The sequence below is a fragment of the Rattus norvegicus genome, chromosome 8 (assembly GCF_036323735.1).
Source record: "Rattus norvegicus strain BN/NHsdMcwi chromosome 8, GRCr8, whole genome shotgun sequence".
NCBI lineage: Eukaryota > Metazoa > Chordata > Mammalia > Rodentia > Muridae > Rattus > Rattus norvegicus.
Window position 1 is genome coordinate 116,056,187 of NC_086026.1, and position 23,943 is coordinate 116,080,129.

General features: G+C 46.3%; 1 protein-coding gene across 6 annotated transcripts in view; it reads right to left on the reverse strand.

Annotated features, from left to right (window-relative positions):
• Iqcf3 (IQ motif containing F3) overlaps positions 1–20,581 on the reverse strand; it is a 32,869-nt gene extending 12,288 nt beyond the window's left edge. The window contains exons 1-9 of one of the 6 annotated variants that reach the window (XM_006243837.4): positions 20,454–20,580; positions 19,816–19,887; positions 16,867–17,004; positions 16,341–16,397; positions 14,099–14,194; positions 13,573–13,629; positions 12,765–12,943; positions 9,670–9,717; positions 8,652–9,252 (exon numbers count right to left, since the gene is read on the reverse strand). In XM_006243837.4, the coding sequence (XP_006243899.1) occupies positions 9,210–9,252; positions 9,670–9,717; positions 12,765–12,943; positions 13,573–13,629; positions 14,099–14,194; positions 16,341–16,397; positions 16,867–17,004; positions 19,816–19,887; positions 20,454–20,456 (693 nt within the window). In that variant the 5' untranslated portion in view covers positions 20,457–20,580 and the 3' untranslated portion in view covers positions 8,652–9,209. Of the gene's footprint in view, positions 1–8,651; positions 9,253–9,669; positions 9,718–12,764; positions 12,944–13,572; positions 13,630–14,098; positions 14,195–16,340; positions 16,398–16,866; positions 17,005–19,815; positions 19,888–20,453 lie in introns of those variants that run through there. The other 5 variants (NM_001025153.1, XM_017595848.3, XM_063266003.1 and 2 more) reach the window with 5 other exon arrangements.
• Positions 20,582–23,943: the final 3,362 nt, after the last annotated feature.

The window sequence follows — 23,943 nt, forward strand, 5'->3', positions numbered from 1 at the left end:
AAAGAAAGCATTTAATTGGGGCTGGCTTACAGTTTCAGAAGTTTAATCCATTATCGTCATGGCGGGGAGCATGGTGATACACAGGCAGACACGGTGCTGGAGAAATTGAAAGTTCTACATTTGGATTCTCAGGTAGCAGGAAGAGAGACGTTGGACCTGGCAGGGGCTTTTGAAACCTCAAAGCCCATCCCCAGTAACATGCTTCTTCCAACAAGGCCACACCTACTCCAACAAGGCCACACCCACCCCAACAAGGCCACACCTCCTTATCCTTTCAAGTAGTGCCACTCCCTCTCACTAAGCATTCTAATATGGAGGCCGTTCTTATTCAGGTAATCATCTTTCAGAATTTGGTTCTCTGAAACACTTGAGCGTCAGTGTGCTAAAGGTCACCTTGCTCAACAGCCTCTGCAGAAAGATGCGGGATGCTTTCCCAGCAGCCTGGGGGGGGGGGGGCGTCAAGGCTCTCCAGGAGGTCCATAGCTAGTGTTCAGGGCTGAACTTTGTCTGGTGGGCCCGGCAGGTAGGGTACAGGCACTACCTCACTGCTGCTAGGGCCAAGTTACTTCCTTAGCCTTGACTCAGGAGCTCCAGTCAGGCTCGTCAGAATTTTATAATGCGTGTTCTATAGTAGACACAAGTTCATGACCAGATCTATGAACTGTGGAACATTTTCTTTCATTCTGTGGGTAGACTTGCTGACAGCGTGCGACACGCAAGCACAAGAGTCCCCAGTCTGGATCTCTGCCACCTACATAAAAAAAATAAACCCAGGAAGGTGGCACACACCTGTAATTCTGGTGCGGGGGCGGAGGGGAGGCAAAACCAGGAGGATCCCGCGCCGAGTGCACAGGAGTGACGCTATCCCTTCAAGGTACTTATGTCCTCTGGGCATGTCCTCTGAAACATCTTCTGGGTCACATGGTAGTTCTATTTTTATTATTTTTTTAAAGACTCTTCCATATTGTTTCCCATATGGCCGTCCCAATTTTTCTCGACACCCATACCCACACTTTCTGTCCCTTGTCTTTCGGATGATCACCATCTGAACAGATGTCAGGGGATGTCTCATTGTGATTTTGGTCTCTTAGTTCCCAGATGGTTAGTGATGTTGACTACCTTTCCGTGTACCTGTTGGCCAGTTATATGCTTTCTTTGGAAGAAAATACCTTCTTAGGTCTTTTGCCCACTTTTAATTTTCTCCTCTCCCCTTCCCCCCACACACCCTGATTTTTAAGACCAGGAACAACTTCATTCACAGCCTCGTTAGCTCAGAGTCTCTTGTGCCTCTGTATGCGTTTTAGTTGGGATCTTTTTTTAAATGCTTAGAACATTCCCATTTATATTTTGAAATGTTGGATTTTATTTTTAAAAAAAACTTCTCATTTTTAGAAATATTGAATTAAGGGCGAAATGTCACTTCAGGAACTTGAGAGAGAACTCTAATATTGGATAAAGCTTTTAAAAAAAGAGAGAGAGAGATGCAATGAAAAAGGCTCACAGAGCAGCTAAAATGATCTCCTCACAGTTAAAAAAAATGATGTTATTTAATATGGAGCCATTGCGTTTCTTGGTACCGCTACAGACAGAAGTTTCTTAAGGGTCTCTGGAGGTTTTGCTGGGATCATAATTAGGCTAACATGCTCTTGTGTGTAACCTGCAGCCTGACCGAAATATGAAAGGTGAACACCATGGGTCCATTTGAAATGTCTGCCACAGGATCGCGTTTGCTCAGGAGCTGGTAGAGCTCTTTTAAAAGGCTATGGTGTCTTTAGTGGGTGGGTCTTAGCAGGAGGAAGTAGGTCTGTCCAGGTCAGCCTTTGAAGGTCTCAGCCTGGCTCCTGATTCCTGTTGGTTTTTGCACCCTGATCTGCTCGGTGGTGACAGCTTCTACCACACAGTCCCCCTGTCATGCCTTCTCTGCCACAATGTACTAAAATGGTGAAACCTAAAAATAAATCCCCAAATAGGATCTCTCTATGTATCCCAGATTGGTCTTGAACTTATAATTCTCCTGCCTCAACCTCCCTAGTTCTAGGATTACAGGTATGAAACACCATGCCTGACTTTTTTTTTTTTAAAGCTTTCTGGAAACAATAAATAGTAACCTAAGCTATATGTCCAATTATTGCGACATAAAATGTGTACTGAGAAGCATCTATTCCGTCTGGGACACAGCTACAGTAAATAGCTTAGCACTTAGCTTTGTCTATTTGATGGTCTAATTTGTCACCGGAGTGTCCCAGAGTGGCCAGGAAGCTACATAGCTACACTAGAGAAACGCTGCTGTCTTTGAACTGGGACCAAAGCTCAGTGACTGAGAGCTGTGCTGAGGAAATAAGCCGCAAATTAAAGCTTAATTGATATAGTGTCAGCATTTTTATTTTATATTTTGAGATAGATTGTCATGTAACTGGGGGTGGCCTTGAACTCCTGATCTTCCTACTTTACCTCCCATAGGCTAAGATTACAGGCATGTGTCACCATATCTGGCTCAATGCTTATTTATTTACATTATTATTATTAATATTAATATTTTGAGCCAGGATCTCTCTATATAGCCCTGGCTGTCCTGGAACTCACTATGTAGACCAGGCTGGCCTCAGTCACCGAGATCTTTCTTGCCTCTGCCTCCCAATTCCTGGGATTAGAGGTGTGCATGACTATACCCAGCTCTGTATTTATTTTTGAGTGTTCTCTAGGGAGTAGGAAAAATACTTTAACACACTATTAGCAGTAGAAAATATTTATAACATAAAGTGCATGCCATAGGCCATTTCTAGAATACAGTAGTACAGCTTTATGATTATATCTATAACAGTATATATTTTACATATAGAAGAAAAATGTCCCTTCCTGTGTGCCCTTTGTGCATGAAACAGAAATGTAAGGTCTGGATTGGATTTTCCTGCCTGGATCAGTTTTTCTCCATCAGTCTCCAGGCAGTGTCAGAAAATGCATGAAATGCAAAGATACTAGCCTTGCGTCTGAAGTGTCTTTGAAAGGAGCTATATAACACAGATGACAACTCATTCTTGGGGCTTGGGAGACAACCCAGTCAGTAAACATTTGCCTCACAAGTCTGAGGGCCTGGGCTCCCATAATAAAAGCCAACTGTGGTGTGCAGTGGTGTGTACCAGTGATCGTGAAATGGGAGGTAGTGATCATGTATGAACTCACCCATACAAACACAGAGACAGACATGTGCAGGTACATGTGCACACACCTAGACACATCCATACCCAGACACTTCTACACCCAGACACCCAGACACACACACGCACACACACAAAGACACATATACACAGACACATATACACAGACACACACACACACACACACACACACACATACACACAGAGACAGGTATGGGGTGGGGGTGCATCTGCAACCCTAGTGTTGGAACAACAGAAATAGGTTGAGTTCCTGGAGCAAGTTCCTGGCCAGTCTGTGTAGCCAATTCATGAGCCTCACGTTTGAGAGACCCTATCTCAAAAATATTAGGTGGAGCAATGAGGTTCCCTAATGCTGGTCTCTGGCTTTGCACACGTGTTTGGTGGCCACACACACACAAATGCAAGCATGTAAACAAACACCCCAATTCCTTAGTTTACAAAAGGGAATAGTGAGGCTGCTTCTTGAGGTTTATCATCCAGCAGGAGCCATGAGCATGAGTCTCACTTGGACTCGGACCTTTCCTTGTCTAAAGTCTTCATAACATGGCTGTAACTGAAGTCAGAGTGTTTCTCTCTGTGATGCAGTAAAAATAATGCTTACACAGTCCTAAAGAGTTATTATAGAGTACCTACAATGTAAAAATCATTCTTAGCCCTGAGCTTTCTGTGATCTATGCTCTATGCTCTTTGTTTCTCTGCATCATCCTGGCTGTCCTGGAACTTACTCTGTAGCCCAGGCTGTTCTCAAACTCAGATCCACCTGCCTCTGCCTTCCAAGTACTGGGGTTAAAGATGGGCACCATCACAGCCTGACTATGTTCAAGTTTTTAAAAAGTTTCAAGGTTTGTTTCATTTTAAATCATGTGAATGCAGCTCCAGCAGAAGACTGGCAGATCCCTTAGAACTGGGGTAACAGAAGGTTCTGGACATTGAAGGACATGGGCATTGGGCACCAACTCCAGTCTTCTTAACCATTGAGCCATCCCTCTGGAGCCTCCGGTTATAATTTAAATAAAACTGATATATGTTAATGAGAGAGGGTCATTGTCATGTAATGCTGAGGACAGAACCCAGGCCTTCTCTTGTGCTGGAAATACACTGACTCTGAACTACCTCCCCAGATCCTGACGGCTTTGAAAAGAAAAAACAAAACAAAAAACCAAAAACCAAAAACCAAAACTTGCTGGTGGTGACTGTACCAGTGTATGCCCTTAATCCCAGCACTGGAGAGGCATGAAGATCTCTGAGTTCAAGGACAGTCTGGTCGACAGAAAGAGTTCCAGGACAGCCAGGGCTACACACACATTAAAAGAAACAGCAAACAAACAAACCACAAAACAACAAGACCTGTGACTTAGTATGTACACTAAGTTCTTTAGAGGCTATATTATTAAAGAAAGAAACTTCCAAAAGAAGAAAAAGAATTAAAATTTCTTGCTTACAAAATTAACTTTTAAAGTTATGATACAAAGGAATGGATTCATTATGGTGGATAATGGTGTTGTCTTTGTTTTTGTTTTTTTTCCAGTGTGTATGTATTTGTGTGTGTAGATTATAGAGGATAATGTGCAGAAATCTTGGGATTGAACTTGGGTTGTCAGGCTGGGCAGCAAATGCCTTTACCCAGTCAATCATCTCGCTGACCCCATACCGAGGTATAAAGAGCTCTATTGGATCAATAATTAGAGTATCAGTTTGGTCAGAAAGAGTATGAAAAGCAGCAGAGCCTGGCCTCAGGGAAGATTCTGTTAGGTCTAGATCGGCCAAAGCTCACGGAAGTATGCAGAGCTATCAACTCCCACAAGTCTTCATATGGACAAGATATAAATCTGGCAAGACTTAAAACTGGCTGTCGGAGAGGTGACCTTTGGACTGTCAATGTTCTGAGGTATGTTAACCATGACAGGCAGTGGCTCTGTGCAATTTTGTCTTTTCTTAGAGTCTTCTGCGTCCAAGGCTTTTATTCCGGATTCTCTCCTGCTGCCCTCCACTTTGTCTACATCATAGAGAGTTCTTATCTTTGCTTTACTTGGGAGTGAGCATCTTCGGTACTTTTCTATTGCCATGACCAAAGACCATGATCAAGAAACTTAGAAGAGAAAGCATTTAATTGGAGGGCTCACTGTTGCAGAGGGTTCTAGTCCATGATCATCACGATGGGGAGGATGGTGGCAGACAGGCAGGCACGGCACTGGAGCAGTGGGTGAGAGCTTACAGCTGATCCACAAGCATGGGGCAGAGAAAGAGAACTAAAGGGAAACTTGAGACCTCAAAGCCCACCCCCAGTGACACACCTCCTCCAACAAAGCCACACCTCTTTATCCTTCCCAAACAGTTCCACTAGCGGGGAACCAGGCATTCAAATCTATGAGGCTGTGGGAGCCATTCTCGTTCAAACCTCTATATAAGTTTGAGAGTTCACAGCCTTGCCTCACTTCCCAGTTTGCTGTCCCTGCTTCCTGTTTGTGGTGGAAGATGAGATTTTTCAGTTTCTGACTTCTGCCACTCGCTACCATGCTTCCTCTGTGCCATGATAAACTCTTCCCTCTCTGGAACTATAAGCCCAAATAAACTCTTTCTTCCATAACTGACTGGGTCTTTGTGCTTTATCATATAACAGAAAAGCCTTTGCTACAGCAGCCATCCTGGGAATCTGATTCCGTGACATTTTTCTCCATTCAAAACAAAGAAGTCACCACCAACAAAATCCCCTAACAGTCACTTCTTTCCCGCTGATGCCAGCAGCTACTAGTTTATTTATAGCTCTATAATTTGTCTCTCTTGGGCATTTTATATAAATTTTATATAACTTGCAATATGTTTTTTTTGTGTTTCACGTAACATAATGTTTTCAAAGTTAACTTATGCCACAGAACTTCTGTTTCTCACATTTATTCTCTCCTCTCTCTCTGTGCGAATGTGTGTGCACGTGCCACATGTATCACTGGGTGTATGTGGAGGTCAGTTGACAACTTTTTTTCTCCTTTTTAATGTTTTCTAAGAATTTTGACCATATTTCCTCACTCCTCCCAGATCCATCCCCGTTTTCCAACTAACTCAACTAAAGCCCTTCTTCCCACTATCAAATACAATTGTACCCTTGGATGTGTGACCTCCACTAGAGGGTAGTCACCTCACTAGGCTGCACCTCAAACTGTGTGTGTGTGTGTGTGTGTCTGTCTGTCTGTCTGTCACTCTCTCTGTCTCTGTCTCTGTGTCTGTGTCTGTGTCTGTCTGTCTGTCTCTCTCTCTCTCTCTCTCTCTCTCTCTCTCTTTCTCCAGCAGCTAACAATCACCAATAGCTGTTTAGCTAGAGGTGGGACTTCATGCCTGCCTCCCCTTTGCATGCTGGGATCTTGTCTGATGCAGGTTTTGTACATATTGTTTACACTGCCGTGACTTCCTATGTGCAGCTGCTCTGCTGTGCTCAGAAAACACCGCTTACAGGCACATCATCTGTCACCTCCAGGTCTTATCACCATTCTGCTCCTTCTTCAATGACCCCCGAGCCTTGGGAGGAGAGGCTACAAAATAGGTGTCTTACTTAGGGCTGAGCCTTTTTCAGTTTGTTATTCTTTGCACCTTGATGAGTTGTGTGTCTCTAGGGCAATGTCCACCTACTGGAAAAGAGAGCTTCTCTGATGAGGGTTGAGATGCACTGATCTAGGGGTTTAACCAGCCATTGGGAGTCAGATTAATAGTATGCCCATTTAGTAGTCATTAATGGTAGGTTCTCCTGTCTGGCCTATGATTTGTCTAGCCATATGTTCATGGCCCCAGTGACGGTGCCAGGTATGGATTTCAACTCGTGAAGTGGGCTCTAAAATTCAGTAAGAAAGCGACTGGCTACTCACATGATACTTAGGCACTAGTGGGCATCTCTTGGCAGGCGAGTCGTTGTTATAGGTCACAGGGTTCACAGCTTGGCAAGACTGGCGGTTTCTTTTATCTTCCTTCCAACACCATGGAAGTTAGAATGGCTGGCACTTCGATGTGAGCACCAGCCTGATGTCTCTGTTCTACCACTCAAGGTACCCACAACATCTTTAGCAATAGGGTCTTATCGCATTGTGGAGGCAGCCAAGAGCATTGGCAATATCCTGTAATATTTGGGAGTCCATGTGGCTCACTCGACAACAATGTCAAAAGACGTAGCACATTCCTAGCACTGGGCTTTTGTTATCCTGTTGTGTCTAGTAGGGCGTTTTGTCCTGTAATAGGGTAATTCTATTTAAACTTGTATATGTGTATGTGAGTGTTGTGCATGTATGTGTATATATATATGATAAATATGCATATATTTTAGAAACCTTCTTCATGTTACTTTTAAAAAAGTTTATTATATAGAAGTATACTGCAGCTGTCTTCAAACACACTAGAAGAAGGCATCAGATCTCATCCTATGTGGTTGCTGGGAATTGAACTTAGGACCTCTGGAAGAGCAGTCAGTGCTTTTAACCATTGAGCCATCTCTCAGCCCTCTCATATGACTTTTCAAATTGTCTTTAGTGTTAACTATCACTCCTGTAGTCTTTACCTCTTCCTCCAGTATGCTTCCCAGAGGGTAACCTGTGGGAGTCAGTTTTTTTCCAATATGTGGATTCTGGGAATTGAACTCAGGTCATCAGGCTTGGCGGTAAGTGCCTTTACCCACTGAACCACATGCACACTCACTTTCCACCCGTGATTTTTTTTGATGAGGTTTCACCATGTAGAATAGTTTGTTCTCCCTGACTCAGCCTCACCAATTCTTGGCACACTACTGCACCTCCAGTTTTCTGTGAAATCGGCAAACTGCTTCCTCCCACCCAAAAGACTTATCTTTTAGCACATCTGGTGCAGGGATGAGGTAGGATAGAGAGCTAGGCTCATTCAAAGATGGAGAGAAGGGTCATTAAGATAAAACTGTAGACTATTGAGAGGCAGGAACATGAATGGCATCTGAGAGGGAAACATTGGTTAAGTCTGCCTCTCAGGAGTTCTAATTAGATGTTAGAAAATCTTAGTGCCTAAGAATCTTAAGGGCCAGACAGTATATGGGGCTTAATGAATGCTCAGTCTCTATCTGTAGTGACCTTGCTGTACAGGCCATAGTATCCTGACTTCTCTCCTAGAAGAGAGAAAGATGAGAAAACCACCATGAATTTGGATTCGGTGCTATGAGCTGGTGCTCATTAGTGATTATACCAAATGATTGGTAGTAGTCAGAGAAACTGCCTATCTCATATGTCGCTTTAGAAATAGGAAGTTCAGTCCATTTTAATTCCAACATCAAAAAACAGGAATGGTCCCAGGGTTGTGTAATGGGATGCCTGGTTCTGCATGGATAAGACATCTTGGGCCTCATTTCTTGTTTGGAGGTGACAGGCCCTGTGGGGATGGAGAAGGTCTTCCCCTAAGGAGAGGAAGAGGTGTAGAGTCTGAACCCCTGGGGTGGGGGTGTCTCTGTGGCATGACAATCACCGAAACTCACAATATTAGTTCAGGTGTTTATTTAGGCATTGGAGCCAACTCTTTGTGCTGTGGGCCTTTAGATGGATAAGATTTCAATGTGGAACTCTGGTTGCCTGGAAACAACTTCATATTGACCCTGTAAAATGTCATCATTCTTGAAGGTAAGGCTGTTTTCGACAGATGGGATGACACAAAGTGTTTTGCATACTTGATTGAAGTATCGACGGCAATTCCACATGCGAACCCAGGCCTGGAGCCTGACGGCTGCCTCTTCCTCGATGACGTACACCCTCAGCAGGGACAGCCGTCGTTTAAGTACCTGCCTGTGGAGGACGCTCCTCCACCAACACTGAATCACCCAGACGCGGAGGGCTGCAGCCAGCAGAGTTTGCCTTACCAGGAATCCACGCCACAAGGCCTGGATCTTCTTGGCTGCTCGGGTCCTTTTTATCTTTGAGTCCTTGGGTTGTTTTAAAGGAAGGAGCTAACCAAGCAAAGGACAGGATGCTCATAGGTCAGGATGGAGATACATGAGAGCTGGGTAGAGTTTTGTTGTCTCTACCTGTGTCTCGTCCATGGCTATGCCCATAGCTGCTCATCTTCTGAGCCACAGAGGCCTCCTCTATAAAGCGAGGTACAGTTCCATTGTGGCATTCACAGGGGACTCAGGGGAAAGACTTTCTGATCCTGAAGACCTCATGAGGTCCTCATAAGGAAGAACCATTATGGCCTGAGTCTCAGCTCTAAACCAGGCCACAATTCCACTAGGCACCACATTTCCCTAAGCGTTCTGCTACCTTATCTCATTCCTACCTCTCGATGATGCTGACTCACGGAAACCCTTGTCTACCTTCTTAAGGTAGTGACTTACCTTCCTGGGTCCTGTGCACAGTTAATTCAGGATAGGGATGGGATTTAGGGGACAAGAGAGTATACTGAGCCTGCTGATTGGGGATAAAGGTGCCACCTCCATTTCTACAAACACGGAGGCCAAGGGTCAGGGGCATCTGGGTCATTTATGGCCCTGGGTTGCACCTACCTTTGGTTGGGTCGTTTTCTTCTGCTGATGGACTTCAGGTTTAGGTTTCTGCAATTAAAATGGGGGCGGTGGAGGAGAGGTTATAAGTAGAAGCCAACAGCCATGCACACATCCCTCAATCTCAGCTCCCCAGTCCCCGCTACAGCAGCTCGGGATCTCCCTCTGCCAAGTAGTATCCCCCCAACCTGAGGTCAGCGAATCTGATAAGTCTTACAACAAACAGGGAACCCATGGCAAAGAACAGGAGCTCAGGTGATCATTCCCCTTTGGTTGCTGCTCATCTAACTCCAGCAGGCCCAGGATGGCTGATGGGGGAGATGGCCATGATGTCATAAGGCCAACTGTGACCCATGGGCTAGATTGCCTTCTCTGAAGGAAAGGCATCTGTTTCTAGCCAGGGATGGACTAGAGTCCTTAGAGTGTGAGTTGTCCTGCTCTAAGGATGAATTATGGTTTGGCTCTATGGGGCACATTCTGTCATTGGCCTTTGAGGGCAGTAGTTCACAGGACAAAAAGGTACATGTGCACCTCACGTCCAATTCTCTGTCTTTCCCTTGGGACGGGGGAAATCCTTTAAATGGATTCAGAATGTGTGGGAAGAGTATCTTACCCAACTCTTTATTGCTGTGGCAAAATAGCTGGAGAATTTTAAAGGGGGAGGAAAGATTTCTTTTTTTTTTTTTTAATTCTCAATGATGTATTTTATGCCTGTGAGTGTTTTGCCTGATGCCTATGGGGGTGAGAAGGAGGCATTGGATCCTCTAGAACTGGAGTTACACATGTCTGTGAAGTCCAGTGTTGGTGCTAGGAATCAAACTTGGGTCCTCTGCAAGAGCAATAAGTACTCCTAACTGTTGAGTCATGTGCTGGCTAGTTTAATGTCAACTGGACACAAGCTACAGTCACTGGACAGGAGGGAGTCTCAGTTGAGAAAACACCTCCATAAGATTAAACTGAGCCAGAAGTAGGGTGGGAGGGATGTGGTAAAGGAATTAGGGTGGTGGCTTCATGAGTGAGTTCTAGGACATCCGGGGCTACACACAGTGAAACCCTGCTTTGAAAAACAAAACAAAACAAACGGGGGCTGGAGAGATGGCTCAGCGGTTAAGAGCACTGACTGCTCTTCCAGAGGTCCTGAGTTCAATTCCCAGCAACCACATGGTGGCTCTCGACCATCTGTAATGGGATCCGACGCCCTCTTCTGGAGTGTCTGAATATTGCTACAGTGTACTCATATAAATAAAATAAACAAATCTTAAACAACAAACAAAAAGATTGGGTTGTAAGGCACTTTCTTTTTTTTTTAAGATTTATTTATTTATTATATATAAGTACACTGTAGCTGTCTTCAGACACATCATAAGAGGGCATCGGATCTCTTTACAGATGGTTGTGAGCCACCATGTGGTTGCTGGGAATTGAACTCATGACCTCTGGAAGAGCAGTCGGGTGCTCTTAACCGCTGAGCCATCTCTCCAGCCCGTAAGGCACTTTCTTAATTAGTGATTGTTATGGGAGGGCCCAGTCCATTGTGGGCATGGCCACCCCTGGGCTAGCGGTCCAGGATTCTATAAGAAAGCAGACTGAGCAAGCCGTGTAGAGCAAGCTAGGAAGCAGCATTCCTCCATGGCCTCTGCATCCAGCCTCGTGAAGTGACCAAAACTACTGGAGTCTGGAACTTTCCATCTATAAGCCACTCTAAGAAGTCTATATGCATAGATTCATTCTGTTGGGTTCTATTCCTCTAGAGAAGTCTGATTAGTACAGTACCCGACTCAAAAATTAAAACAAAACCAGAAAATTTAAAAACTCACCATACATACCCATGGTCTATGGGAAATTTCTAGGCCCTAGTCAAGCCTCGGCATCTCATGGAAAGGCCTGTGTCTTTCATGCAAGGGGAAGCCTGCATCTTGTCCGTGTTAGTTTCCTTCAGGTCTAGCTAAATCTACCTTCTCCTATCCACAACACTTTCGGTATAACATTTATACACTGAAATCAAAGTTCTCTCCTGTCCAAGGATAGCAAGAAGGTGCAAAGACGGGGCCAGACCAAACAAGGCCGATTGGACTAGGGGGAAGGAGCTAAATGCAGAAGGGGCTGGAAGATGGGCTCCTCCATATTGCACAGCTTAGGGGATGTGGTGGCTTGTATATGCTCAGCCCAGGAGTGGCAGGATTAGAAGATGTGACCTTGTTGGAGTAAGCGTGTCACAGTGGATATGGGCTTTCAGACCCTCATCCTAGCTGCCTGGAAGCCAGTATCTGCTAGTAGCCTTCAGATGAAGATGTAGAACTCTCAGCTCCTCCAGCACCATGCCTGTCTGGATGCTGCCATGTTCCCGCATTGATGATATTGAACTGAACCTCTGAACCTGTAAGCCAGCCCCAATGAAATGTTGTCCTTTATAATAAGAGTTGCCTTGGTCATGGTGTCTGTTCACAGCAGTAAAACCCTAACTAAGATAGGGGACATCATTTAAATGGACATCAGTCATGGTCTCTGGAGTTGGTCACATGACACCTGAACCCTACACCACCAATATTCCAACCAACATTGCTAATCAGTCATAAATCCTGGTCATTTAAACTCGAGGCCCTTACGTCGTTCTCTGTCCCCAGGGAGTGTAGACACTCTCTCCTGAGCAAACTTGTGCTTTAAATCAAGAGACATTTTCCTGATCCATTATTGAAACTGAGACATCCAGCAGCTTGCCTTATAGAGACCCAAGAGACACCAATTAGGAGCAACCCTGAAAGGTATGCAGTCTGATATCCTACCGATTTGTGATTGGAAAAAGATACCAACTTGAAGTTTTAGCTTGTTCCATAGAAGCCCTGGAGCGTGTTACGATTTTTACAAATGTAGTTACAATTCCTGGACTGTTGCAGTTTACGATCAGCATTGCACAAATGGAGGTAACGCTTACGGGAGAGCCACATTTTTTTTTTTTTGGTTCTTTTTTTCGGAGCAGGGGACCGAACCCAGGGCTTTGCGCTTCCTAGGCAAGCGCTCTACCACTGAGCTAAATCCCCAGCCCCGAGAGCCACATTCACACCCAGGGCTGCAGCTTCACCTCAGCAGCATATACTCACCTCAGTCTGCAGCGCATCACGTCATGCAACTTCCTCCCCTGCAACCTGCTCTTTGTCTCCTTCCACCAGGACTGAATGGTCCAAGCGCTGAGGATTGCAAGCAGCAGGGTTCGGCGTACCAGCGTACCTCGCCACCAGGCCTGGATCTTCACGCCGGCCAACTCTGCGTTAGCAGGCAGCTGTTGTATTTTAAAGAGATGTGGTGTGGAAAAGAAAGGACACTCATGGGGGAGAAAGGACACTCGGTCCTCAGACACCCCAGTCCCAGAATGCTCTAGAAAACCGTGAAAGTTCTCAGAGATCAGGGGAGTGCATTTGGCATTATCTCCCATCTTTCCTTCTCGGTTTTTTGAGACACGAGTTTCTCTGTGTAGCCCTGACCACCTGGCTTTCCATGGAGCTGGGTTGGCCAGTTTAGGACAATAGTTCTAAGCTCTACAAAACCCTCTTGGGTCTGACAACCCAGGGCCCCCTTGACCTTCAGACCTCCCTCCTTTTGGCCTTAATCTACAACCTGCCCCTCCCTCTGTTGGGCCCTAATGTTTCCTTCCCCTATAGTCCGTGGTATTTCTCTTGTAATTTTCACACACCACACACACACACACACACACACACACACACACACACACACACACACACACCACACTCTCTTATAATTTTGGATATGCATGCTTCCATAATCAGAGTCAAAAAGCAAAACAATTAGGTCATACATGGAGTATAAATTCCCTGAACATCCTATGAATAGAAGGATGAATCAAGACACATGTAGATCAGAGGTCCACAGAAGTTTTACCATCTCAGTTACCTCCTGTATGGCTCTATCTGCCTCTTTAATTCCAGTTTTCTCATCTTGGATTTGCTTCTGTAATCAGAGTCAAAGGGCAAAGTAATTAGATTGCTCTGTGTTCAAGTCAGTGCAGATTCTAATGTGTATATGGCCCCGTTTGGCCCTTCATTCCCTAAACACACTCCATCCCCCAGCTTCACATAATCCGTATTTCCACTCTTGGACCATGCCCAGCCCCATCTTTGTAGCTCAGCCACCTGCCTCTCTAAGGCTAACAGGCAAGTGGGTAAGACAGTCAAGGCTAAGCAAGCCATATCCATAGCAGCATCGGAGAGGGTGACCGCCCCAGTAAGCTTGGGTCGTCTGGGTTTCTGATGGTTGTTCAGAGTGATGGTTTGACTCAGACCTTCCACTCACACATGTGTCAAGCTTGGAGCATAAATTCCCTGAGTATCCTATTGTTTGGGCCACAGAAAGAGCCATCAGCCTGGGTGACATAGATCAAGACCTACACAGATCAGAAGTCCATCCCAACACCACCTACCTCTGCCTGGGGGATGAGTTTCACTTTTACCGACTCACTCCTCTTAAGTATGGCTCCATCTGCCCCTTCAGCTTCAGTTTCATCATCTTGGGTTTGCTTTTATAATCAGAGCCAAAAGGGAAAGGAATTAGATTGTTCTGTGTTCAAGCCCATGAGGATTCTAATATGCACACTGTGGTTTGCCTGGCCAGCAAGCCTAACTAACACAGGCCTTGTATCCTGACCACTAGCAGAAACCTACTTCCCCCTGCATACAACTTGTTTGCCCATTGACTGACTTCAGTCTGACTTTTTCTCAGGTGCCTGTGGCAAACCCCTTCATCAACAGTGGAAGCCACCTAAACACTGCGCTGTTCCCTACAACCCCTGCTCTGCGATCTTTGCTTCCTGTCTCAGGAGCACACACTTACCCAACTTTGGAACCTCTGGATCTTCTGTTCTGTGGGATGGGTAGGCTGTGGTGTCACCAGTTACCTGGGTCCTGGTGTTAGCAGTGTCTTGGTAAGGGTGTGACACCAGACCTTGCTATACCTCCTTGAGTGTGATGGTTTGAATATGCTTGGCCCAGGGAATGGTACTATTAGGTATGGCCTTGTTAGAGTAAGTGTGTCATTCCACAATGTGGGCTTTAAGACCCTCATCCTAGCACCCTGGAAACCAGTCTTCTCCTGTTTGCCTTTGGAAACAAGATGTAGGACTCTCAGTTTCATGCACCATGCCTGCCTGGACATTGCTATACTCCCACCTTGATGATAATGGACTGAATCTCTGACCCTGTAAGCCAGCCCTGATTAAATAATGTCCTTATGAGAGTTGCCTTGGTCATGGTGTCTGTTCACAGCAGTAAAACCCTAAGGCGGAAGTTGGTACCAGGGACTGGGGTATTGCTGTGATAGACCTGACCATGCCTTCGTTTGAAAGAATTTGGATTTTGGACTTTAGATTTAGAAAGCAGTGGAATACTTTAAGAGGGGCTTGATGGACCATTCTAGTAAGAATTTGGAAGACTTTGTTGCTGAGAGTGAATTAAACTGTGCAGACCGGGACCAAAGTTTTCAGTGGAGAAGAATTTCAGTATGTGGAGTAGAGACTGTCTTTTTGGTATTTTGGTGAAGAATATGGCTGCTTTTTGCCGTTGTTCAAAGAGTCTGCCTGAGGCTAAGGTGAAGAGATTTAGATTAATTGCTTTGAAAGAGGAAGTCTCAAAACGACCTGGTATAAATTCTGTTGTGTGATTACTAAAGTTTACTCTTATGAAGAGTGTTTTAATGAAAAGGAGCAAGCTGAGAAAGAAAAAAAATACAAAATATATGGTTTAAGGTGATACTGGTTAGCTGGAGCTGAGAAATTAGTGATGATTAAGAAGAGACCAGCACCGGGCTGGAGAGATGGCTCAGTGGTTAAGAGCACTGACTGCTCTTCCAGAGGTCCTGAGTTCAAATCCCAGCGACCACATGGTGGCTCACAGAACACCTGTAATGAGATCAGATGCCCTCTTCTGGTGTGTCTGAAGACAGCTACAGAATTACATAATAAATAAATAAATAAATAAATAAATAAATAAATAAATAAATATTAAAAAAAAAGAAGAGACCAGCACCACTGAGGTAAAATCTGGGGAGTGATTTCTGAGAACAGAAAGAAGCCATGTTCCAGAGACAGCCCCCTCGTGCTGCAGCTGGATTTTTGGTAATGTGTAAGAGTCACCCAGGTGGTACTGGTTTTGAAGGCGTGAAGGGGTCATGGAGAGCAGCCGAGGCTGGGCACTGTTGAGAGGTCAGGGAAGGCCATTGGTGAAGATGTAGCCTCAGGTGCAGTTGTTGGCCCAGGACTGAAGGAGTCATGCAAAGAAGTTGAGGCTTGACACATGAAGAGAGCCTGTGAGAGGCTATTGATGAAGCCTCATTGCAGCAGAAGACCCCAGCATATTAGAGATGCAAGTACCATGGGATGACCACCAAGAACAGCAGCAGCAGTGGAGGGAAGTCAACCAGAGCCTAGAGTGCTACAGAGGGCAGAGCTGGAGAAGTGACACGAGCCCTTTGGAGGAGTCCAGAAAACCATGTGTGGATCCTAGACATTGGAAGAAGAAGCTGTAATGTTGATTCAGACCTTCCACTCACACATGTGTCATGCTTGGAGCATAAATTCCCTGAACATCCTATGATATGGGCCATAATAGAAGCATGAATCAAGACACATGTAGATCAGAGGTCCACAGAAGTTTTACCATCTCAGTTACCTCCTGTATGGCTCTATCTGCCTCTTTAATTCCAGTTTTCTCATCTTGGATTTGCTTCTGTAATCAGAGTCAAAGGGCAAAGTAATTAGATTGCTCTGTGTTCAAGTCAGTGCAGATTCTAATGTGTATATGGCCCCGTTTGGCCCTTCATTCCCTAAACACACTCCATCCCCCAGCTTCACATAATCCGTATTTCCACTCTTGGACCACGCCCAGCCCCATCTTTGTAGCTCAGCCACCTGCCTCTCTAAGGCTAACAGGCAAGTGGGTAAGACAGTCAAGGCTAAGCAAGCCATATCCATAGCAGCATCGGAGAGGGTGACTGCCCCAGTAAGCTTGGGTCGTCTGGGTTTCTGATGGTTGTTCAGAGTGATGGTTTGACTCAGACCTTCCACTCACACATGTGTCAAGCTTGGAGCATAAATTCCCTGAGTATCCTATTGTTTGGGCCACAGAAAGAGCCATCAGCCTGGGCGACATAGATCAAGATCTACACAGATCAGAAGTCCATCCCAACACCACCTACCTCTGCCTGGGGGACGAGTTTCGCTTTTACCGACTCAGTCCTCTCAAGTATGGTTCCATCTGCCCCTTCAGCTTCGGCTTCAGTTTCAGTTTCAGTTTCAGTTTCAGTTTCAGTTGTGTCTTCATCTTGGGTTTGTTCCTATAATCAGAGCCAAAGGGCAAAGGAATTAGATTGTTCTGTGGATTGTCCATGAGGACTCACACACAGTGCTTTGCCTTGTCACATTTACCTTCTATGTTTTTGGGATTCCATATCCTTGTTGCCTATGAATTGTGCCCTCTCACCTTTTTCTTTTTTTTTTTTTAATATTTTATTTATTTATTTATTTATTATATATGAGTACACTGTAGCTGCCTTTAGACACACCAGACAAGGGCATCAGATCTCATTACAGATGGTTGTGAGCCACCATGTGGTTGCTGGGATTTGAACTCAGGACCTCGGGAAGAGCAGTCGGTGCTCTTAACCACTGAGCCATCTCTCCAGCCCCTGCCCTCTCACCTTTTTAAAGGTGCGATAGACATTTTCGAAATGATACATTTATGTTCTGATATTCCTATGTGTGTGTCAGAGGGTGAGGAGGTAAGGGCATGGGCTCAGCATTCGGATGTTGGGCATTCTGGTTTTGTTGTTTCTGGATGTTTCTGTTTCCTTTGACAAGAGACCCTTTAAGACAGTGACTGGAGATTGTCTTGTGCAGATAGCTTGTGTCTTATTTGTTTCCTTCATTAAAAAAAAATCTAGAGCTGGAGAGATAGCCCAGTGGTTGAGAGCACTGACTGCTCTTCCAGAGGTTCTGAGTTCAATTCCCAGCAACCACATGGTGGCTCACAACCATCTGTGATGGGATCCGATGCCGTCTTCTGCTGTGTCTGAAGACAGCTACAGTGTGCTCATATAAATACATTTTTTTAAAAAAATCTGAAAGTGTATTTCTCTTCATCTCTCTCATTTTAACTCCCTTTCCCCCTTGAACTGCAAATCAATAGGCTGGGCAGTAAACACAGCTCTAACAAAGCCAGTGAGGATGTAAAGTCCAGTGGAGAAGGCTTTGGCATAGGATGGTGTGGGTGGTCTACAGGGAGTCAGAACATGATATAAGCCGGATCACAGAGAGGTTGATGCTTTCTGTGCTCAGGGTGGATGAAAGGGACATTTGCATGGCTCAACAGGCCAATGAGGAGGCAGGAGCCTCATCCCATTGAGGGTCGACTGTGTTCTGGTGAAGAAGCTGCCTGCGACACGCTGGGGCCGGAGTAGATGATGAACATCAACGAGGAAGATGGCAGGGCAGACGGGATGGAGCAGGGCAGGTATCCACAGAGAGGGACACCTGATGTGGGGTGTCAGAGCTTCAGCAGGCGGGGGAGTGGATCAGATAGCTGTGGCAGTGGGCAGGTGGCCCTGTGAGGTGAGTGGGAGCAACCACACAGACATTGCTATGGGTAGTCATCAAGAATTGTCTTGTCTTCTCTTTCAACGCTTAATTTCTCAAAGTTCGTGTTTGTTGTTACAATGGGAGCGAGGTGTGAAGGGTCACCTGTTTTAAAGACTGGCACATGTTGTGAAACTCTGGTCTAAGCTTCAAACCCAGATACAGGCAACAGGCAGGCTGGAGGCATCGAGGATGAGAAGCTGGTGTGTGTGTGTGTGTGTGTGTGTGTGTGTGTGTGTGTGTGTGTGTGTTGTGTGTGTGTGTGTTGTGTGTGTGTGTGTTGTGTGTGTGTGTGTGTGTGTGTGCGCGCGCGCATGCGCCTTGTCAGCGGATTTTGGAAGTGCTTAGGTAGAAGGGGACTATACCCACTGTAAAAAATTGAGTACCAAGGGGCAGGCATTGTGTCAAAAAGTGAGATCTGCACTATCCTGTACTTGTCTTTTTTGTGGTAGGAAGCAACTAATATGGATCCCCAGTATGTTTGTCATATCTAACAACCACCCCTTTTCCTGGTGCTTCTGAGGACATGGGGGAGGGGGGTAGGCTTCTACCTGTACCTTTTTGTCTTGCCCATGGCTATGGGCCACATTGGCTCACCCTCTGACCCACTATTACACGGGATTATACTTGCCACATAGACTTCCCTGAGGGAACTCTGGGGGGACACCTCCTTCTGTGTGTAGGAGCAAAGGGTCATTACAGGGAAGAAACTTGGAATCTATGGTTTGGAATCTATCCTGAGCCCAGGATGCTGCTCACACAGGGTCCTAGACATCCAGCGTCTCCCTCACTTCATGTCTATTACTGTCTACACAGTGTCCTAGACAACCAATGCTAGCATTTCTTCTAGGCTCCGCCCCACAGTTACCTGGCAACAGCCAGATATGTCTGACTTAACTATAAAAGGGGTTGCTTGCCCTCTCCTCTGTCTCTTGCTCTTCTTCTCCTCCTTCTCTGTCCCTTCTCTCTCCATTCCCCTCCTCTCTCTCTGTCCACGTGTTCATGCCTGGCCTCTACTCCTCTCCTCTTTCTCCCTCTCTCCCTCTCTCTTTCTCCCTCTCCCTCTTCCTCCCCCCCCCACCTCTGCCTTTCTCTGTCTCTACCCCCTCAACTCCCCTCCCTATGCCTTAAATAAACTCTATTCTATACTATACTGTCATGTAGCTAGTACCTCATGGGGAAGGGATGCCTCAGCCTGGGCCCTCAGAGGCACCCCGCCCTGCATGCCGTGCCTCGCCTCCACCAAACATTCCCCTTCCTCTTTATTCTTTTCATAAAGCATGCCACCCAGGCTCTCCCTCACCTCATGCCTATTAATGTCTACTTCCGCCTTTCAAATCACTCCATAACCTCTGGGGCTCATACCCACCCATCTACCTCCCCGTTTCTCACCACTCCGGGGTTTATGTTCAGTGTGCTCTGTGCACTGTTTGCACGGGAAGGGATTTAGGAGACAGAGCAATGGGGAGAGGGACTGTGAGATCATGGGATTGTCTCCAGTTTTTCTCGCCTACCTCCAGTTGCATTTCATCCTTTCCGTTTTCTGCTGCTTCTGGTGTTTCCACTTTCTGATCTTGATCAAGTTCCTACGATCAGAATTGGGTTGGTAACCGTGGTTTTTCGAATAAGAACAGCACCACCCACCCCCAACCCCACAGCCTCATGGATTTGAATGTTTGGTCCCCAGGGAGTGGCACTATTTGAGAAGATTAGGAGGCGTGGCCTTGTTGGAGGAAGTGTGTCACTAGGGGTGGACTTTGAGGTTTCAAAAAGCCCATTCTAAACCCCAGAATCTGTCTCTCCCTGCTGTCCGTCCATCCATACATAGAACTCTGAGCTGCTTCTCCAGGGCTAGGTCTTGCCTGTGTGCCACCAAAATGGGCTAGACCCCAGAAACCGTAAACGAGCCTCCATTGCACGCTTTCTCTTATGAGAGTTGCTGTGACCGTGGTATTTCTTGGCGGCCACAGAATAGTGTTGGTGACAGTTGGGTCAAAGGTGAGACTAGTTTCTCTGGGTTGTGTCTAATGTCTAGATTCATATTCTGTTCCTGAATCCTATGGAGTCATCTAGGGCTTTGTTCTTTCGAGGAGGAGTCTTTATTCCCGGGGGCGGGTGAGGCTGGCAAAGGTCTTACCCAACCCCAACTGACCATGGCGAGAGGGCCCCAGCTTTAGATGTTCATTCCTCTCTTGGTGTTGCTCCTTTAGTTTCATCGGGGTAGGGGAGGTGCTAAAGGAGGGGGTGGCTATGATGTCACAAAGATGCCTATGACTCACGGGCCACATCATCTTCCACTAGCTCAAAGATGCTTGGTGGAGAGAAATCCCTTGACCAGGGATGGATCAGCGATGTCGGGACGTGTGAGTTTTTAACGACCTCAGTGACGACTGCTGTTCTGACTCACGCCAGGGCCCGTCCTGCATTCGCCATTGAGAATACTTGATGTTGTCACAGGAAAGGAGGGACACGGTCCTTCCTACCCTCCTGACTCAGGCTGGCTTTCCCTATCCTCTCTGCATGCCTTCCGAGGTGTCCGTCTCTCAGTACTGCCTCGCAGCCCTCTGGAGTGTTTTCCGCTGACCAGGACCGGCAGTCGCTCTTCTCTGGTACTTTCCCAGCATCCCATGGCCCTTCAGCCTCACTCTGCCTTCTTTTATCTTCTATCAGTTTCTGCTTTGCTCTGCCTCCCTCATGAGCCGCTGTCTGTAGCTGTTCAGGTGCAGCTTGATCCTAACCGCCACGGTCATGGCTGCCATCACAGGGGAAGAGGCAGTTTTTCCGCTACTGATGCCGCTGGGTGCCACAGTCATGTAGTGTGGCACCTGTCATAGCCATTGCTGCCGCTATCAGGCTGCTCTAGCTCTGCTCCCTCTTCCTTACCATTGCTCCATGGCTGCTGGCTGCTGTCACTGATGCTCCTATCACGGCAGCGGCTGTTGTGGCTGATGCTACAACATTCATGGCAGCCGACCTCCAAGGACACTCCCTTGGCTGCACTGTTAGCACTGTCCTGGCTCTACTGTGCCAGAGCTTATCCTGTAATCACCGCTGTGGGACAGCAGTTCAGTTCACTCTATCATGGATGGTGTGTATATGTGTGTGTGTGCGTGTGTGTGTGCGTGTGTGTGTGTGTGTGTAAAGGGGACAGCCCAGGAAGTTCATAAAGCAATCCAAATCTGCCCATATAGCTGCGCTCCGTGCAAGCGAAGGACTATATTTACACAATTTTACACTTCTATTTGCTCCTTCGGACCAATCAGAGCAGTCACTGTGAGGCTACTATAGGGTGTGCTCCCTCTCGGGTCTGGGTGGAAAAGTTGCAGGTCCCTTAGAGTTCACCAAGTTTTGTGGCAACAAACCACTTCAGAGCAGACTGAACCCGTTTGCCTTTAGGACTTGGGGCTGTGCCTGGAGTAGCAAGCAGCTTTGGTGGTTAGGTAGCTTCCTCAAAGGGTCAATGGAATATTGAAAACAGCCAACAAGTGGGCTTAAGGGTAGTTCGATTGTCTGCCTGGCTGAGAGTTCTTTGTTCAAGGTAGCCAGGGCATTAGGGATGTGTTAAAATGCTGTCAATTAGGAAACCAAATTGCCCCTCCCAATCAACGTCTTAGCTTATTTACAGGAAATAGACATCAGGAAGTTTAAAGGACTTTTAAATTTGAAAAAAATTTAAATTAAAATATAACTACACAATTTTCCCTTCCCTTTGCTTCTTCCAATCCCTCTCTTGTCCCTCCCTTTCAAACCTCTCTCATGTTGCCCTGTACCCCCTTCTCAAGCTGGCCCATTCTGTCCTTGGTCTGTGTTATGGTACTGTCCCTCGTAGGCCGTAGGCCGTAGGTCATTTTTAAGGCTAGGTTCTCAGGCTGCAGCACTCCAATGGGAGGTGCTAGAACTTTGGCTGGTGGGGTCTACCTCAGACAAATGGGCCACTGGGTAGGCTCTGGAGTTATATTTGGTCCTGGCCTGTTCCTATTTTTGTTTCCTAGAGCTTTGAGATAAGCATTTCTGGCTCCCCATACCCGCCGTAAAGTGCCACCTCACTGTAGGCCTAGAACGAGTCCTGCGACAGTGAACTGAAACCTCCAAAATCACCCAAACTGTGAGCCAAAAATCTTTCCTCCTTCCCACTGGGTGTCACAGGTGTCTGCTATAAGAACAACAAAGCCAAGCGACAGTTGCTTAGTCTCCAGCCCAGGCCTGTCAACAAGAAAGACTTCTTGAATCCCAGCCCTCTGTTGGAGAAGTTTTGCTAAGCCCCTGCCCCAGACTGCCATCTGTCTTTGTGCCTTTCCACGGTTGTCTATTAGTCAACATCGATTGTCTGGTAGACAGCACTGATTTTATGTTGAGGCTTGTTGACATCTAATTTTAGTCTATGCGGTTAGCATCATGAACACAGCTGCTCACACTGCCTCAGTGATTCTGAGCAAACTATGAAAACCACCGGAGACCCCTGCCCAATCTTCTCCTGCGTGTTTCGCCACCACCCGGTCTCTTTTAACTATGCTTCTCACCCCCATACACCTCACTAGCACGCTGTATTGAAAATCGTAGTTTCCATTTTTAAATGCTCTCCGTTGAGTTCTTTCTGTGTGGATGAAGACTTAGTCTACCCCTCTGTAAGTGTGGATATAGCACCCCTTCCTGTAATAAATCAGTAGTGCATCCTTGTGGCTATGCACACCGCTCTCCACTCAGGAACAGTGCCTCACAAGTGCACAGCCTTTCCAGAACTTTCCCTTTGTTTGCTTGAAGCTAGCGATTGCCTTGCCTTTCCTAGTTCACCCTCAGACTTTTCCCAAATGAGGGTAAATTGAAGGTCGTCTTTCTCTCCCTTCCTTTCTCCCTCCCTTTTCCTCATTTGCATCAGCTACTCTCCTGCCGGCATCCTCCTCGTGCTTCCTGCTCTCTAGGCGGACACCCCTGTGTACTGGATCCTTGGTGTGGCAGGTTTTTGTCAGTTTTTCTGGAGCTGGATTTACAGTGCTCGAGAACCATCGGATATGGATGCTGGGAATTGAACTGGGGTCATCTGAAAGATGTTTTTTCCAAATGCTGAGCCATATCTCCAGACCCAAGCATGTAGTTTTCAACGTGTTTTCTCATCCACTCTTACGTGCTTTCTGTAAGATTCTGGTGTAGCTTTTGCTCAGAGATCTTCCTGAGTGACAGGAGGGCCATGCTACACACTAGGCCTCTGTTTCTTGGACATAGCCTTTATTTCGGCAGAACATACCCTATGACAGTTCCCAGGATGGAATGCATGTCTGAAAACCACTACTACACCTACAATTCTGACTGGTAATTTTTACTATGCCTGCCTTTCATCCCAGCATTAGAGAGGCAGGCAGGACTCTGTGGGTTCAAGGCCAACCTGGTCTACATATTGAGTTTCAGGGCAGCCAGGGCTATGTAGTGAGACCCTGTCTTGGGGACACAAGGAGGACATTCTAAAGGCTCCACTAGAAAACACATTTGCAGTCAAGTCCCATGTGTCCCCTCCTACTCACCCTGATGTCCCTTCTATTTCCAACTCATCCCTCTTCTTACATATTTGTCTGGTTTTTGTTTTTTTGGGGGGAGATTGTTTGTTTAATTATGGCTAGTCACAGGTACATAGGCATTTACCAGCTAAA